Genomic DNA, 18,600 nt, shown 5'->3' with positions numbered 1-18,600 from the left:
ATTAGTCAGACCTTTCTAATTTAATTTCACATCATCTTCTTCCACACCAGGCTTTTTCTGATCCTCAAACACATGAAGCTTCTTTCTACTCTAGCTATTCCCTGCCTGGAATGTTTTATTCCTAATCATCTTCCAGTTAATTCCTCAACACTCAGATCCACTAAATTACATTTCCTCACAGAAGCCTTCCATGATTCTGTGAATTCCTTAGTCAACATCCCTTTGTATACCTGAGGTCCCTCAAACATGTAATGATTTTTTTCCTCTTACAAAAAAGACAGGAAAAACAAACTGTACCTATTCCCCGCGGTTCTCAGGTTTAAGTTACACTGGTATTTTTGTGCACCTTTTTCTGAAAAATCAATTGCAAATTACTGTGTAACAAGTGAAACACAAAGCTTGCAAATTTTCCGTGGAAAATCTCTTCAAAATCTGTATCAGATACACTTTGAAATATATTTTTTTAGAATGAGATGAATTAAAAAATGAATAGAAAAATGGCTAAATGTGATAAAATAAGGAAAATAATGGCAGAATATAGTAAAAATCTACGTGGTAATTATATGGGTATTTACTGCAAAATTTTTTCAGTTTTGCTGTATGCTTGAAAATTTTTCTAACAAAATGTTGGGAAGGAAACCATGCCAGCCCTTTCACTGTAACAACAACGATACAAGAGAGAAAGATACATGTCCTTAAAATCAACAATGAAAACATAGCAAGTAGACATTATTGCCAATCATTTATTCCCCAAGAGAAGGAGAGGGTGTTACAGGCAAACAGATGCAAAATACCTTTTCACCATAGTATGGGAGTTCATGCCTGCTCAGTCATGTCCAATTCTTTGCAACTCCATGGACTGTAGCCCACCAGGCTCCTCTGTCCACAGGATTTCCCAGGCAGGAAGACTGGAGTGGGTTGTCATTTCCTTGACAACCAGGGGATCTTCCTGACCCAGGGATTGAACCTGCTTCTCCTGCATTGGCAGGTGGATTCTTTACCACTAGGCCACCTGGGAAGCCCTATTCACCTTAGAAACATGCCCAATTGTGGGCAAAAATCGTTTGAACCCAGTCCCCAAAAATGGTGGTGATGAAATGCTCAAATATATCAAAAATAAATCCATTTGACCTTTGAACAACAAGGGTTTGAACTGTATAGATCCACTTATACACAGAGTTTTTTCAATAGCAAATACTATACCATCTGCAGTTGGTTGACTCCTCAGATACAGAACCATGGATAGAGAGCCCCAACTGTAAGTATATATGAACCTTCCACTAAGCAAAGCATTCTTACCCTCACGTTGTTCAAGGGTCTGTAAATAATACATAAGTAAGTTAGTGAAGTTGCTTAGTCGTGTCCGACTCTTTGAGACCCCACTGACAATAGCCTGCACCAGGCTCCTCTGTCCATGGGATTTTCTAGGCAAGAGTACTGGAGTGGGTTGCCATTTCCTTCTCCAGGGAATCTTCCCAACCCAGGGATTGAACCGAGGTCTCCCGCATTGTAGACAGACGCTTTACCATCTGCTGCTGCTACTGCTGCTAAGTCACTTCAGTCGTGTTCAACTCTGTGCGACCCCATAGACAGCAGCCCACCAGGCTCCCCTGTCCCTGGGATTCTCCAGGCAAGAATACTGGAGTGGGTTGCCATTTCCTTCTCCAATGCATGAAGGTGAAAAGTGAAAGTGAAGGCGCTCAGTCGTGTCCAACCCTCAGCGACCCCATGGACTGCAGCCTTCCAGGCTCCTCCGTCCATGGGATTTTCCAGGCAAGAGTACTGGAGTAGGGTGCCATTGCCTTCTCCACTGCAAATAGATAAATGGGGAGGGGACGAGAAAGCAAAAGTAATCTCATAATCAGCAAGCTGAAATTATACTAACTGTTGCCATTTTGTTTTGTATTGAGCATTAATGGGAAAAAGAAAGCCCTGTCTGATTAGCTTAAAACTTTTGGAGTTGTAATTCCCATTCTATTACCTATTTTAAAAGGATACAAGTGAACTTATTTATAAAACAGAAACAGACTCACAGCCTTGGAGAAGGAATTTATGGTTGTCAAGGGGGAAGGATGAAGGAGAGAGATAGGGAGTTTGGGATTGACACATACACACTACTATATTTAAAGTGGATAACCAACAAGGATCTACTGTATATAAAGCACAGGGAACTCTGCTCAATGTTATATGGCAGCCTGGATGGAAGGTGAGTTTGAGAGAGAACGGATATAATATAGCCGAGTCCCTTTTCTGTCCACCTGAAACTATCACCGCATTGTTAATCCATCATACTTCAATATAAAATAAAACTTTTTTAAAAAAAAGAATCAAAACGTCTAGTTGAGAGGAAAGTGGTACCTTGATTTCGACAAGTGCCCAAAATACCCCCATTTGTATTCCCCTATCCTAATGCTTTCTGTGGAACCACTTGGTAGTTTTGCACTATTTATTTGTCTAGTCTACCCTTCCCTGGTGGCTCAGCCGGTAAAGAATCTGCCCGCAATACGGGAGACCTAGGTTCGATCCCTTGGTTGGGAAGATCCCCTGGAGAAGGGAACAGCTACCCACTCCAGTATTCTGGCCTGGAGAATTCCATGGACTATTTCATGCAATTGCAAAGAGTCAGACAGGACTGAGTGACTTTCAATTTCACTCTCACTAAAATTTAACATGCACCTCGTCTCGTATATACATCACGATAATAAACACCTGGCAGATAGGGTTTTAGTAATTATGTGAATTAATAAAAATACAATGATTTTGACTAAATATTTAAGACCAAAAGTATGGCAACTTAAAGGAGAAAGCTTTAGTTATTGGAAATGTTAATTTATATCAGGTATCAATCTTGAATGTCAAATTGAGGAAGTGCTATCAGACACAAGGTATCATTAAATACTCACCAATCTTCTACCAGTGTATTATTCAGGTAAGTCAGCACTACGAAGGTCCACTGAAGTTCTTTATCTTCAAATAACTCAAGAGCCTTGGTATAAGATGTATCTTTACTATGTTGTATAGCTATTGTAGAGAAATCTATAGGACCCACTTCTCCCAAGCAGCTTCCAACAGCCTCTACATATAGAAATTCCAATTCAGTAAAGTTATAGCTAAGAGATCATATATAAAACAGAAATTTTCTAATTTCAAAAATATGTTTTTGTCATCCTTTAACATTTAAATGTTTCCTCACTCCAGTATTCTTGCCTGGAAAATCTCATGGATGGAGCCTGGTAGGCTACAGTCCATGGGGTCGCAAAGAGTAGGACATGACTGAGCGACTTCACTTCACTTCATAGATGTTCAATAGATTCAAGAAGCTACAAAATATTGTATCATTTCCTTTACATATCATCCATGTGGGTAATATTTTCCCTTATAAAATCATATCCAAGAGATAGATTAACTAGTAAAATGTAGATATTCAGGGAAGTCTAAATATAGCCATTGTGCATGCATGCATGCTAAGTCGCTTCAGTCATGTCTGACTCTGTGCGACCCCATGGACAGCAGCCCACCAGGCTCCTCCGTCCAAAGCATTCTCCAGGCAAGAATACTGGAGTGGGTTGCCACTACCTTCTCCAATAGCCATTGTATGTATCCACTTTTTTTTGAGGTATTACATAAAGTTCATAAATTTTACACACTCAGTTCAGTGAAAATTCACATATACATGCAGGCACATATATTTTCTTTCCACCTATATTCTCACTACCCAAATGAAGATAGATGTTTTCAGGATGCCAGAGGGCTGCCTCATGTTCTTCCCCTGTCATTATGGTATTTAATAAAATATGTTAAAAAATTATTGATAATTCTCCTTTCAAAAGGTGGAGCCTATTCCTCTCTTGAGTGTTGGCTGTACTTAGTGACTTACTTCTAAAAAACAAAATGTGTATAAGTCTTTCACCTCCTTAACTAAAATTACCCTAGGTATGTAATTCTCTTAAGTGCTATTATAAATGGAATTGTAAATGGAATGGAATTTCCATTTTAGATTGTTCACTGCTGGTGTACAGAAACACAAATGAATTCTGCATGTTGATCTTGTATACTGCAATTTTGCTGAATCCACTTATTTTTCTGATAGTAGCTTTCCTATAGATTTTCAATTTAAGTCTGAATTTTGCAATAAGGAGTTCATGATCTGAGCCAGTCAGCTCCTGGTCTTCTTTTTGCTGACTGTACAGAGCTTCTCCATCTTCTGCTGCAAAGAATATGATCAATCTGATTTCAGTATTGACCATCTGGTGATGTCCATGCGTAGAGTCGTTGCTTGTGTTGTTGGAAGAGGGTGTTTGGTATGACTAGTGTGTTCTCTTCACAAAACTCTGTTAGCCTTTGCCCTGCTTCATTTTGTACTCCAAGGCCAAACTTGCCTGTTACTCCAGGTATCTCTTGACTTCGTACTTTTGCATTCCAGTCCCCTATGATGAAAAGGACATCTGTTTTGGGTGTTAGTTCTAGAAAGTCTTCTAGGTCTTCATAGAACCATTCAACCTCAGCTTCTTTGGCATTAGTGGTTGGGACATAGACTTGGATTACTGTGATATGGAATGGTTTGCCTTGGAAATGAACAGAGATCATTCTGTCACTTTTGAGACTGCACCCAGGCACAGCATTTCGGATTCTTTGTTGACTATGAGTGAAAGTGAAAGTTCCTCCGTAGTGTCCGATTCTTTGCAACCCCATGGACTGTATAGTCTACGGAATTCCCCAGAGGAGAATACTGCAGTGGGTAGCCTCTCCCTTCCCCAGGGGATCTTTCCAACCCAGAGATTGAACCCAGGTCTCCTGCATTGCAGGTGGATTCTTTACCAGCTAAGCCATAAGGGAAGCCCTGTTGACTATGAGGGCTACTCAATTTCTTCTAAGGGATTCTTGCCCACGGTAGTAGATATTACAGTCATCCATATTAAATTTGCCCATTCCGGTCCATTTTAGTTTACTGATTCTTAAAATGCCGATGTTCACTGTTGCCATCTCTTGTTTGACCACTTCCAATTTACCTTGATTCATGGACCTAACATTCCAGGTTTGGATGCAATATTGTTCTTTACAGCATCAGACTTTACTTCCATCACCAGTCATATCCATAACTGGGTGTTGTTTTCACTTTGGCTCAGCCTCTTCATTCTTTCTGGAGCTGTTTCTCCATTCTTGTCTAGTAGCATACTGAGCACCTACTGACCTGGGAAGTTCATCTCTCAGTGTCATACCTTTTTGCTTTTTCATACTGTTCATTGGGTTCTCAAGTCAAGAATAATGAAGTGTCTGCCATTCCCCTCTCCAGTAAATATGTACAAGCCATTTTCAAATTAATAGTTATGCACATATATTAATTACTAACTTTTTACTTTATATGAATGTCTAAGGAAGGAAAATATGAAAGGAGGGCTGCTTAAGGATACTTGAACTAAACAGAAATCGAACTAGCACCTCACATTTCCCCAGTATTTCAGACAACAAATTTTACTGATTTTTAAATTGCTATGTAGATGACCACTCAAACAAAAAAGCTCATATTCACTAAGCCAAATAGATTACCTAAAACTTCTCTTTCACCAGTGTGGTTTACTGCCATCTTGGATAACTGCAACAAGCTGACAACCAGCTTCACCATTATGCCATCCTGAGGGTTATCTAGAAGCGGTTTTGAAAAAACTAGTTTAAGTTATGGTGGAGACAACACTTTCCTTTATAATATGCTCATATATTAAATTGTGTGACTAGAAAACTTTAATAAAGATTTTAAATTGTGGGCGCTTTAAAAATACAAAGTAAATGAATGTATCCGAATTTCCTTCTTCAATAGAATCATGTAAAAACATTTAGCAGCAATATTTGGCAGACAGAGAGAGAAAAATGTCTTAACAAGTTGTGCAGAGAAATCAAGACCTTTAGCAAAATCACATTTAGAAACACAAAAATTATTCAGCATTAAACTAGAAGGAACCTTGGGAGAATGCCTGGTTTTTTAGCCTCTTGCATTTAGAATAGATCAGCCCTGTCCAATAGAATTTTCTGCAATGGTGATAATGGTCTATAATCCATGCTGTCCAATGACAGCCACAAGCCACATGTTACTACTTAGAACTTGACATGTGCTAATACAATAAAGAAGTTGAAGTTTAAATTTTACTGAATTTTAAGTCATTTAAATTTAAATAGCTACAAACATCTATTGGCTATATTGGTATGAATCAATAAAATACCCAAATACCCAAGAATTAGATATACAAAGAGAAAGTTCATGTTTCATATATATATACATGTATATACATTTATATACCTCAAGAACAAATATTCTAGAAACTCAGAATTCAGATGGTCAAAACAAAATTAATTTTTAAAAGTACTGAGGACAAAAATCACAGAATAGAAATATGAAGTTAATGAGCACAGGATGATGAAAATCAAAACATAAGTAGAAAATATTTCCATCAAGTGCAGTACTGTAGTAACCTAAAAACTAAAATCAAATCAACTTAAAAATGGAAGTTTTCTTAAGTTAAAAAAAAAGCTAGAAACACATACAAATATGTGTGTAGATACAAAACAGACACATACATACATACAAACAAAACACATACATGGCTAAGATGCTTAAAATGAAATGTTTTTTTTATTTAAATAAACTGGGGTAGTAGGCAGAGAGATTACTTTGCATGCTTCCTTTTAAAGAACTCAAATTTTTCTTTTGGGCAGTAGCAAATTGTTAACATTTTTTTAAGCGGCAGAATAAATTTGGACATTCCAGCACAGGTCCACATTTACATGGATAAAATGGTAGTAATTCAAGGTAAGGATACAACTTAGAAAGTCTTTCATAACTAGATGAGAAATGATTAGGGTCTGAACTAAATCTGTGGCAATTAAACCAAGAGCAAGAATTTTAAGAGATTCTTTCAAAAAGAAACTTATACAAATAACCCAAGTCATTAAAATGAGTACCCTGAGATGCTCTCATAAGATCCAGCATCTGATCTTTATGTTGCTCTAGTTGTCTTCGAAGATCCTTCAATCCTTCAAGCCTTGTCAATGGAAGTGCATCATAAGCACTTACTGAGAGAAAATGGTTAATTTCCTAAAAGAGAAAATCAGCTAAAAATGTAACTTGCTTTTGACATTTATTGGTTGAGTCTGTAAAATAAAATTTCTAAAAATCAGTTAATGCCTTCCACAGACACTGATTCTTATCACTGTTACTACTAAACAAGGTGGAAATAAGTTACTTATTTCACTTCAAATCTTAGTGTTTTAATCATTTAAATTCTAATAGACTCTCTCATGATAAAATATTTAGAGTTTAAGATTGTTATAGCATACTCAATTAGAGGGAAAAACTTAAACTTGTATTTATTTATCACTACAATTCTAGTTTTATGTCTCAATATATTTAACTATATTTTCATATTGATTATAGCCAAATATAGAGTAAAGTTATAGTAAGATTTATAAGGAAAACATCTGAACATAGTTTTGAAATTTATAAGGGTTAAACAAGATTAAAACCTGAAAAACTCTTCAAAAAGTTACATACCATCTCTAATTCAAGCATTATATTTTCCTTCAGAGGATCAGATGGTAATTTTGAGACATTAATGAATCTTATGTGTATACTTCATCAAGCATATTTTATATTATACTTCTTTAATATTTAAATTCAGATCTTTACCAAGAAACTTTGATATTTATACTTTTAGTGCAAAGCAAGAGTATATTTAAAAATTCAGTTTTTTATCTGTTAGGAGGACAGATTTCAGGTTACGCTTTTTTAATCATAATTTTTTAAAAAGACCAGTTTTTCCTCTGAGAGGATTAGAGGCTTCCAGAAAGTACTACTATCCTCTCTAATACAAAATAGCAAGATGACAGAATAATTATTACCTCCAAAAGTGAAAAGGGTCCTCCACTGTATTTGATTTTCTGCTGAGTAATACGCAAATCCTTAAAGACAACGTGGTCAGGAAAAGGATCTAAAAGTTTAATTGTGATATACAGATTTTCATTATCCTTGTTATCAATCACTAAGAATTTCAACAAGTCCAATACCTAAACATAATTTAAAAAGGAAAAAATCAAGAGAAATGGATTAATTCTATGTTAAAGTAAAACAAAGAAACCCACTGTGATAAATGATAAAAACTCTATTAACCTGGTTTAGATAAAATGTTCTAATCACTACTAAGGCACCTAGCTACTACTGTTTCTGGGCTTTCAAATAATTCAACAAACATGTAGGGCCTTTACTGTGGGATGGACACTGAGGAACACGGTTGTCAATATTACTGAAGCATTTCATATAATATCTCTTACACTGTTAGAGTAGTGTGAACTGGATCCCTAGTTTTGACTACCTCTACATTTCAGTATAAATAAGAAAGAAATCAGGTTATTTATTAGATCAAAATTACTAGGTGCTCTATAACAAAAAGATTACAAGGATTAATTCATTGAGAATGTTTTCCCCGTCATTTTTCAAAGACTATTTTCACTAAAATTACTGATTACACCAAGTAAACATAAAAAAACAGTGCTTTCCAAGAATACTTTATCAATATATTTCAAATATCATTTTGAACATGATTTGGGAAATTACCTGTTCCTGAACTTCCATCTGATCATCCACAAGGGGTATAAGTGTACCAACAATAACATGAAGATGACTTTCTAAAGCATCCTTACAGTAAGTTACCGCTGTGTGGCAAACCCGGCTTAATAGGTCACAACAAAGGGAGAAGCTACGTAATGACACATCCATGAAACGAGAAGGCCTAATGTGGGGGAAAAAACAATAAGTTACAGGACACTACTTTGATATCAAATTGTTCAAAGGTCATTATTATTCAACAGCTCTAATTCTGATGTGGCATGACATAAAAGTTAGTTTTACATCTAATTCTTTAAAACTGGATGTTTAAAAGCCAAAAACAGAAGCGACATCAAGAAAATGACAGAGTAGGCAGCTCCAAGCTCCCCTGACAGAAATAGTGAAAAACGAGCAAACTGTATGAACTTTGTTAGAACTCTGTAAAACAGCAACAATCAAGCAATCACTGAATCAAGAAAAAGGAAACTTAAAAACTAGGAAAGCTTTGTGGTGATTTTACTTGTCCTTGCCTCACATCGTCCTCAGCCTGGCAATATTCATGAAAACTTTAGATCCCGTTTCTAATATGGGATCCTGGTCCTTAGTTTTGGATGGAGCAGAAGTGAAGTGACAGTCATTCAGTCATGTCCGACTCTTTGTGACCCCATGAACTGTAGCCCACCAGGCTCCTCTGTCTATGGGATTCTCCAGGCAAGAGTACAGGAGTGGGTTGCCATTTGCAATAGCACCTAAAAGAATTAAACATCTAGGAATAAATTTAACCAAGGATGTGAATCGCCTGTACAATGAAAATTATATAGCATGGATGAAAGAAATTAAACCCAACTAAATGGAAAAACATCCTGTATTCATGGACTGGAAGACAAACTGTTGAGATATTAACACTATCTAAAATAGTCACATATTGAATGCAATATCCATCTAAATTCCAGCACTTTTTTTGCATAAATGGAAAAACTGGTCAACAAATTCATATGGAATTACAAGGTATCCAAACAGTCAAAACAATTTGAAAGAGAAGAAGAAAAATGGAGGACTCACACTTCCTGATTTCAAAAGTTACTATACAGCTACAGTAAGCAACACAGTCATTTCTAAAGGAAATCAACCCTGAATATTCATTGGAAGGACTGATGCTAAAGCTGAAGCTCCAGTACTTTGGCCACCTGATGTGAAGAGCCGACTCACTGGAAAAGACCCTGAAGCTGGGAAAGATTGAAGGCAGGAGGAGAAGAGGGCGACGGAGGATAAGATATTTGGATAGCATCACTGACTCAATGGACATGAGTCTGAGCAAACTCTGGGAGATAGCAAAGGACAGGGAAGCCTGGCATGCTGTAGTCCCTGAGGTTGAAAACAACTGGACATGACTTAGCAACTGAACAACAACAAGCAACACAGCATGGTACTGGCATAAGGAAAGAACAGTGGAATAGAACTGAGAATCCAGAAATAAACCCATACATCAGTGGCTAACTGATTTTTGACAAGGGTGAAAGAATAGTCTTTAATAAATAGTGCTGGGACAACTAGATTTCCACATGCAAAAGAATGAAACTGAACCCTTAACTCACACTATTTATAAAAATTAAAATGAATCAACAACCTAAATCTAAGAGCTAAAATCATAAAACTCTTAGAATAAACTCTAAGGGTAAATCTCCATGACCTTAGATTTGCCAATGCATTCTTACCTACAATACTAAAAACACATGAAACAAAAGAAAAATTAGATAAATCAGACCTTATCAAAATTAAAAACATTTGCTCATCAAAAGACATTATCAGGAAAGTAAAAATTTTATAGGATGGGAAAAACTATTTGCAAATCACATATGAATTCAATATCCAGAATATATTTGCAAATCACACACTGAGTTCAATCCCAGAATATATTAAGAACTCCTACAGCTCAACAACAAAAAGACAATCCAATTTTTTTTCTCTTTTTTATTGTACTGTCCCTTATCCCAAACCCCCCTCCTACTTCCCTTCCCATCCCATCCCTCTGGGATGTCCCCGTGCACTGGCTTTGATTGCCTGCTGCATGCATTGAACTTGGACTGGTGATCGATTTCACATATGGTAATATGTTTCAATGCTATTCTCTCAAATCAGTTTTTGATTTGAGAGACAATCCAATTTTTAAAATGGGCAAAGGATTTAAATAGACATTTCTCCAAAGAAGACATACAAATCATCAATAAGCTCATGAAAAGATATTCATGAGTAATTAATAGGAAAATGCAAAATCAAATCCCCAATGAGATACCACTTCATGCCTATGAAACAACCCAAGTGTTCATCATGAGATGAATGGATTAAAAAAAAAGTGTCATATATCCAATGTTGTTGGGCTTAGTCGTTCAGTTGTATCTGACTCTTTGCAATCCCATGGACTGTAGCCCGCCAGGCTCCTCTGTCCATGGGGATTCTCCAGGCAAGAATACTGGAATAGGTTGCCATGCCCTTCTCCAGGGGATCTTCCCAACCCAGGGATCAAACCCAGGTCTCCCACACAGAAGGAGGATTCTTTACCATCTGAGCCAGCAGGGAAACCCAATGGAATGTTAATTAGCCACAAAAAAGCATGATGCTGGATAAACACTGAAGACATGCTAAGTGAAACAAGCCAACAGGAAAGGGCAAAGAAATTATGATTCTGCTTATATGAAATACCTAAAACAAGGAAATTAAAAAAGACAGGAAGTAGATTAGAAGCTATAAGGGCTATAAGGAAGAGGAACTGTGTGGTTATTGCCTAATGAATAGAAAGGTTCTATTTGAGGTAATAAATAAGTTGGATTTGGAAACTGCAATGACAGAAATAAAAATTAATAGCATACCATGAACATAATAGCACTAAACTGGATACTTAAAATATAGTTAAAAATGAGAAATTTTATGTTATATATTTTAACACCATAATAAACCTAAAAAAAAGTGAAGGAAAAAGACTGAATGACTTAAAGTACACACACATACATATGACTTAAAATTAAAATTATATTTTTAAAAAGCAAAAAAGAATATGAGAAAACAAAATGGAAATAGATATCTTCATATGCTTTGAGGGCTTAAATTTATTTGATTACAATGTTATCTACTAATAAGAAAACAATAGACAGTAGAATCATTATTAAAACCAATGGAAAGGATAGAGATGCTAAAAAGAACATACATTCCCCAATCTATAGTAATTGTGATACTGTGATTTATAATAAGAAATATATATTTGGTCTTTGTCCCCATTTCTGGCAGAGTCCCTAATACTTTTGGAATTTCCTGTGATGAGAGCAATAAACGAGTCTTTTGTTATGTTGATGAAGTATCTTTGGGGAAGCCTCTAAGGATCTGGGCTGGTTGCCAAAAGAACCAACCCTATAATTAGAGGGTTGGAACTTTCTGTCCCACCTCTCTGATCAAGAAGGGCTTTCCCTTCAATCAGTCACCAATGGCTGATGATTCCTCTCTTAACACCCAAAAGGATGGAGTTAAAGGAGCTTCTGGGTTGGTGAACATTTGCAGGTATGAGGAGAATGAAGTGACTGGAGAGACCACTTAAGCTCTATGCCCTTTCCCCATACTTTGCCCTATGTATCTCTTCCATTTGGCTGTTCATGAGTTATTTCTTTTTGTAATAAACCAGCAATCTAGTGAGTAAATAGGTTTCTTAAGTTCTGTGAGCCACTCTAGCAAAATAATCAAACCCAAGGAAGGGGGTTATTGAAACCTCCAATCTATAGTTTTCAACTGAAGTCTGATGAGGCTGGAGAGAGGGTAGTCTTATAGGACTGAGCTCTTAACCTGTGGGATCTGACACTATCTACAGGCAAGTACCAGCTGATGTCTGAAGAATACCCTGGGTGTGCACTGGGAATCCCCCTTCCGTCCCCTTACCACACACTGGAAGTGGTGAGCAGAACTGCTATGGTACCATGTATTTATGGCCATGTAAAATTAGTATATTTAAAATGTTGAAGAGAAGATCTTTAATATTTTAAAGACTTCTGGAGCTGGAGAAGTAGCTGGAGAAGTGTGTGTGTGTGTGTGTATATATATATATATATATATTAAGCAAAATTCAGAAAATAATACTCTGGCTTCTACCCTGTAGAAGCATAGAAGTTTTCAATTAAGATGAGAGTAGAAAAACTTATATATTGGTCTAAATATATTATTTACCTTTGGTTGATATAGTGAATCAAAGTATAAATAACATCTCGAAGAACAAAGGCCCAAGCTCCTCCTAAGCCACTCTTTATATCATTCATTAATAAACTAACAAACAGGTGATATATTTTAATAATTCTGTGCCTTTTGTAAACATTATTTGTCTCAGCTGCTTGCTCACATATGGCTAGAAGAATTTTCTGATAGGAATCCTAGAAAATAAAGATACATTTAGTAAAACCTTGCCTAACCACATATACTCAGACATAATACATACATTTTTATATTCAAATTACAGAATTCTAAATTTCAAAATTTTGCTTGCGGTTTTGATATCAAATGCAAAATATCACATTAAGAAAATTACTATCTTAAATTTTAAAAAACTTTTCAATTTATTTTGTTCTCAGATAGTAAACAATATTTAGTAGTATATTCTTAAAAAAATACATATATACACAAATCCTGAGCCAACCTGACTAAAATGTCACAAAATTCAGTCCTCATATGTGACATATTTCAATTAATACTGACAAGTAAAATACTAAGATATAAACTTGTAAATGAGTATTTTTCTAATTTATTCAAGTAAGTGTTCCATTTGTTTACTTTTTTCTTTTTAAAATGTACTTATACTTACAAAAAAATAAAAATAAAATGTACTTAAACAGATTTTCTAGCTGAAAAAGATGGAATTCTCTCTTCAGGTACTATCCTAGTAAAGTATACTTACAGGGCTTTTGGAAAGAATTTCTAAAATGCTTTTAAGCTTGGTTTTATGGCAATTGCTGATATAGGCAAATGTCGCTTTAATCACATGTGATGGAAAATGAGGTGGATTAGGAGCAGGATCCAAATCCCTAAGAGTTATAGAAAAAATCAGTCATCATTTTCAGAATAAAACTATCAAGAAAAAACATTTTCTTGATAGATTAGTGAAAATTCAAAAGAAAAATTTAGATTATAATACCCCAAATTTTAGTTATTTTCTTGGTGAAAACTAGACTTTTAATAAAATCACAAATGACATATTACAGTCTATATACATCTATCAGAATACCTAAATAACTTTCTAGGAGGTAGTCAATAATTTGTTTAAAAAATCATTTATAAAGTTAACAGCAGTTATAAAAAAGAGACCTAGTATCACTTTACTTAAGGTATGAATTAAAGCTCTATTCTAGTACTTTAAACTCAATAATATCTTTTAAAATTAAATTATTTATTTTAATTGGAGGATAATTACTTTACAATATTGTGATGGTTTTTGCCATACATTGACATGAATCAGCCATGGGTACACACATAAACACAGTAACATTCAAGACAGCAATCAAATTCTATACCAAATGAAATTACACATGCAAAAATATTTTAATAGATATTATTACTGTTTTACATGCTTAGTATTGCATAGTATATAAAAAAAGGATGTTTTTTAAGTACTTTACAATCAAGGTAAATGAGTAACAATGTATATGAATAACTCTACCATTCATATACAACAAGTAGGTTTTACATGCAAATGAAATTGCAATATAGTAAAATTCCACTAGCAAAGGAGAACGCTTTTTAAAAAAAAAGATGATACAGAAAGCCAAGTCACAGAAGAAAATTTCATGATAGGAGATGGCACAATGCTCAAATATTACAAACAGACTGAGAATAAAAAGGTTATTGAATTTTCAAACAAAGTGGTAATCAAAAGAGCAGTCACTATGAAGACGCTACAGTACAGCAGAAACTTCAATTCAAAGGTAACTATTTTAAAAGAAACAGAATTTAAAAGCACAGTACATGTCTAATAACTGAAATAGACATTTGAAGGTGTCAACTAATAAACTTCCCAAGGACATTATGAAATTGCAGCTAATCCTCTAAATTAAAAATATCCATACCCTGAGAAGTCACAGGGGTCAGTGCTTTGGCTGGCACCAGAAGTTGCTGGTTCATGTAACGTCATCAATAACTCCACTACAATCTCTGGTAAATTACTAATGAATAAATGATCAATCTGCAAGGATACAAAATAAAATATATTTAAGTTTTCCTGTCTGTGATCTTTAAGTCAGCTAGTTTAAGGGGCTCACGTTATTGTCTCATTTCCAAAATTATTCAGTGATTACAGAAGGAAATAGTTATCAAAGATCTAAGATCTGCAAAACATGCAACTAGCGCCACTTTTTTCTGCTATGCAGCCAACCTACAGACTCAAAGGAAAACAGAGAAATTATATCAAACAGGACTCTCTTAATCCAACTTTTTCATTTAATTTTAAAGAATCACTTTAATGAGCAAGGCTTCAGGTCTAGCTTGAAATTCCTCAACCTAATCACTTTCCTGTCAACCAAATTCCCCACTGATCTATACTGCTCATCAACCTGCATTTTACCTTTATTTGAGAACACTATCTTAGAGAACTTTACTAGTAAGGATTCCCAATGACTGGCAATTATCAACCCTTTGTTCCCTGCATATCTTTCCCCCAGATTCCAACTTGGTTGATATCCCAAATTCTGAGGCTAGCTGCTATCCACATGTCATTCAGTTCAGTTCAGTTCAGTTCAGTCGCTCAGTCATGTCCAACTCTTTGCAACCCCATGAATCGCAGCACGCCTGGCCTCCCTGTCCATCACCAACTCCTGGAGTTCACTCAGACTCACCTCCATCGAGTCAGTGATGCCATCCAGCCATCTCATCCTCTGTCATCCCCTTCTCCTCCTGCCCCCAATCCCTCCCAGCAACAGAGTCATTAATACTAGGTAAAAATCCTCCTGGACAGGAGCAGACTCTTCATTACCCACTTCTTGCTACAGGCAGCCTCACAAAAGGCATAAGTTCTCTAAATAAAAAGAGTGGGTGTACTACATTACGCCTCAGCCAAATGAATGAGAACTATAAAGTCTTAAAACGTGTTTTTTGTTAGGTCTCCAAGTAATGAACTACAGTGCTTTAAACCAAAAGGCAAATGGGCTCATTTACTATCTTTACCTCTTCCACACAGAGATTTGGAAACCCTTCCTAATAGCAAAAATATTCTGGAATGTGGCACAACAGAAATCTAATGTAAAGATCTTAGCCTTTCCCTGTAATGTAACATTAGTTACATCATATCATCAATTCCAAGGTTTCAGCCCTTTTACAAATCCAATCCTATTTTCAGTATATCTGGAATTAGTAAGACAAACTGGCCAACTCTGATTAATATCAGAGGAAAACTTAGTGAGTTTCCCTGCACATCGGTGACAACTGACTTCCTTAATTTTATATAATTTTCTTACAAGCAAATCTCTAATATTTAAGCTAAACATACATAAAAATAATTCAAAAAAAATTCAGATATCTAGGTATACCTAAACAATCTTATAACTATACATTTTACGCATTCAACAACTGACAGTTATAGAAGACTGAAAGACTGATAATAGTGGTACCATCACTTATCCACAGAAAAAAGAATGTGGATTGATTTAGATAAGCTGCATATTAGAGAAATAGAGAAAAAATTAACTTAAAATGATGATGCTAAATGAAACTGAGACAAATAAAAATTTATGTCTTTAACAAAGAAGCTAAGAAATTATTTTTAATTTTTAGCTCTCTTTGTTCTTGAGACTAGTGTTTTAATCAGGGTTTAATATAATCACATTTCCCATCTAGACTTATTCTGACTCAAACTTGCTTTCTTTTGATTTGAATACATAAAGAGGAATACTAAGAGTAGACCTGCTCAGCAGTGTAAGCTGGAAGACTGGGTGAAAGGGTCTGGAAGCAGACTGCCTCTCCTAAATTCCATACCCATTGGCAAGCCAACATTCTGTTCCAACTGCCTTTTAGGGAGGCAGTTGGAAGCCTCCAGACCACAGACTTACAACCAGCTCTGAATAGGAATAGCTCACCTAAGCAACTAAGGAGAAGGAAATGGCAACCCACTTCAGTGTTCTTGCCTGGAGAATCCCAGGGATGGGGGAGCCTGGTGGGCTGCCGTCTATGGGGTTGCATAGAGTTGGTCACGACTGAAGCGACTTAGCAGCAGCAGCAAGCAACTAAGAGACTTGCTGTTCACAGATAACTAGGCAATGAAAAAAAGAGTCTACTGAAGTTTATCCAATTTTAATACTAACATTGACCAAGCTTTGTTAGTCATCCTTTGCTTATATTAAAAAGTGGAGTGACCAATTTTCTTTCACTTTAAAAAGTTTATATATGATCTGAATATAAGTTGCCTCAAATAATTTTTCTTTCACTTTAAAAAGTTTATATATGTATCTGAATATAAGTTGTCTCAAATAATTTTAGATATGTATAAATTACTATAAAAGAAACAAGTTGTTAGGTCGTTTTTAACTTGACTCCATCTTTCATCAAATAATGAGTACTTGATATATACTAGATAGTTGGGATACATCAGAAAAAAGAAGAAAGAAAAATCCAACCTTTACAAGTACTTATAGTGGAGAAGGTTGATAAAAACCAGTGAACATAATTCATAAGTAAGCTACATCATACATTAAAAAGTAGTAAACGCCATGGAAAAAGCAGAGAATAGGAACATGGGATTGTACTTTTCCTTGAAAAATGAAGGGCTTAATGATAGTCAAGAGAAAGTGAAGATTTTCTATACCTTGCTCAGCATTGCTTGAATTTAATAACCAGTTTGTATTCATGTATTACTGCCAATTAAAACAATATTTTACAAGGAAAAGGTGGTAAAATTATTCCAAAGTTAAAAAGAAAATTCCTGATTAAAACATTTAAAAACCAATCAAAAGGAGAGAACACTGTACAATAACAAAAAAATTAATGGATTGCCTATATGAGATAGTGATTATCATAAAATATTAAATTTAATTGCATAAGTGATGAATAGCCTAAAGTTACACCTCAGATCAATTATGGGATAAAAGGTATTGTAAATATTGAAGTCATACCTGTTTTCCTAATAAGTTTTCATCTTTAAGCATATCATAGACTTTGGTAGCAGTCTCTCTTTGCTGTGCCATCCCACTGTCTTCTGTACCCTCATAAGCAAAGTATGGAAGGATATTTACAAGAATCTTTGGAAAGCAGTCTGTCAGAAGACTTTTCCAATCCTCTTGAATTTGATTAGCAATTAACTTTACTTCATCAAAATGACTTCTAATCACTAGAGGTGGAATCAAAATTTTATAACAAGACCTAAAAATATAAAAATTAAAAACATACATTAAAAATATAACTTTTCAAAGTAAAACTTTATAATATGGTCCTTAAAATAACAGAATGGTTTTGGAAATTCCTGGTGTTCCAGTGGACTTCAATGCTTCCACCATGGGTTCAATCCCTGGTCAGGAAGGTAAAGATTCCTTGAGTCATGTGGTGTGGGCAAAAAAATAAATAAAACAGTTTAATAAGCTTAGAGCATCACTTTATCTAAATCATTAAGCATTCTTACTCTATAAATGAAGACATGAAGTTAAGTAAATTTTAAATAGTCACACTAAAAAAGACTGAGGTCTTAAGAGTATTATCACCCTAAAGGCAAGATGAAAAACAAGTGAAAATGAATTTATATTTATTTATTCTGTATAATCTTTATGCAAAATTATTATATAGTGAAAGGTGAAAGCAATTTATAAATTCAAAAAATAAATGTAGATATTGGCAAAATGAACAAACAATAAGGACTATTGTTGCTGCTGCTGCTAAGTCGCTTCAGTTGTGTCCGACTCTGTGCGACCCATAAACGGCAGCCCACCAGGCTCCCCCGTCCCTGGGATTCTCCAGGCAAGAACACTAGAGTGGGTTGCCATTTCCTTTTCCAATGCATGAAA

General features: G+C 35.3%; 1 protein-coding gene across 4 annotated transcripts in view; it reads right to left on the bottom strand.

Annotated features, from left to right (window-relative positions):
- Positions 1–18,600, bottom strand: part of ATM (ATM serine/threonine kinase) — a 149,897-nt gene that overhangs the window by 69,077 nt on the left and 62,220 nt on the right. For all 4 annotated transcript variants that reach the window (XM_010862840.1, XM_010862844.1, XM_010862841.1 and 1 more), the window contains 9 exons: positions 17,719–17,965; positions 14,686–14,801; positions 13,521–13,647; positions 12,800–12,999; positions 8,603–8,777; positions 7,891–8,055; positions 6,955–7,087; positions 5,548–5,643; positions 2,904–3,075 (listed from right to left, as the gene is read on the bottom strand). In XM_010862840.1, coding sequence (XP_010861142.1) covers positions 2,904–3,075; positions 5,548–5,643; positions 6,955–7,087; positions 7,891–8,055; positions 8,603–8,777; positions 12,800–12,999; positions 13,521–13,647; positions 14,686–14,801; positions 17,719–17,965 — 1,431 coding nt within the window. The remainder of the gene's footprint in view (positions 1–2,903; positions 3,076–5,547; positions 5,644–6,954; positions 7,088–7,890; positions 8,056–8,602; positions 8,778–12,799; positions 13,000–13,520; positions 13,648–14,685; positions 14,802–17,718; positions 17,966–18,600) is intronic.

The sequence above is a fragment of the Bison bison genome, unplaced genomic scaffold, assembly GCF_000754665.1.
Source record: "Bison bison bison isolate TAMUID 2011002044 unplaced genomic scaffold, Bison_UMD1.0 scf7180017864485, whole genome shotgun sequence".
NCBI classification, from domain to species: Eukaryota; Metazoa; Chordata; class Mammalia; order Artiodactyla; family Bovidae; genus Bison; species Bison bison.
This window is presented reverse-complemented; position numbering and strand designations above follow the sequence as displayed.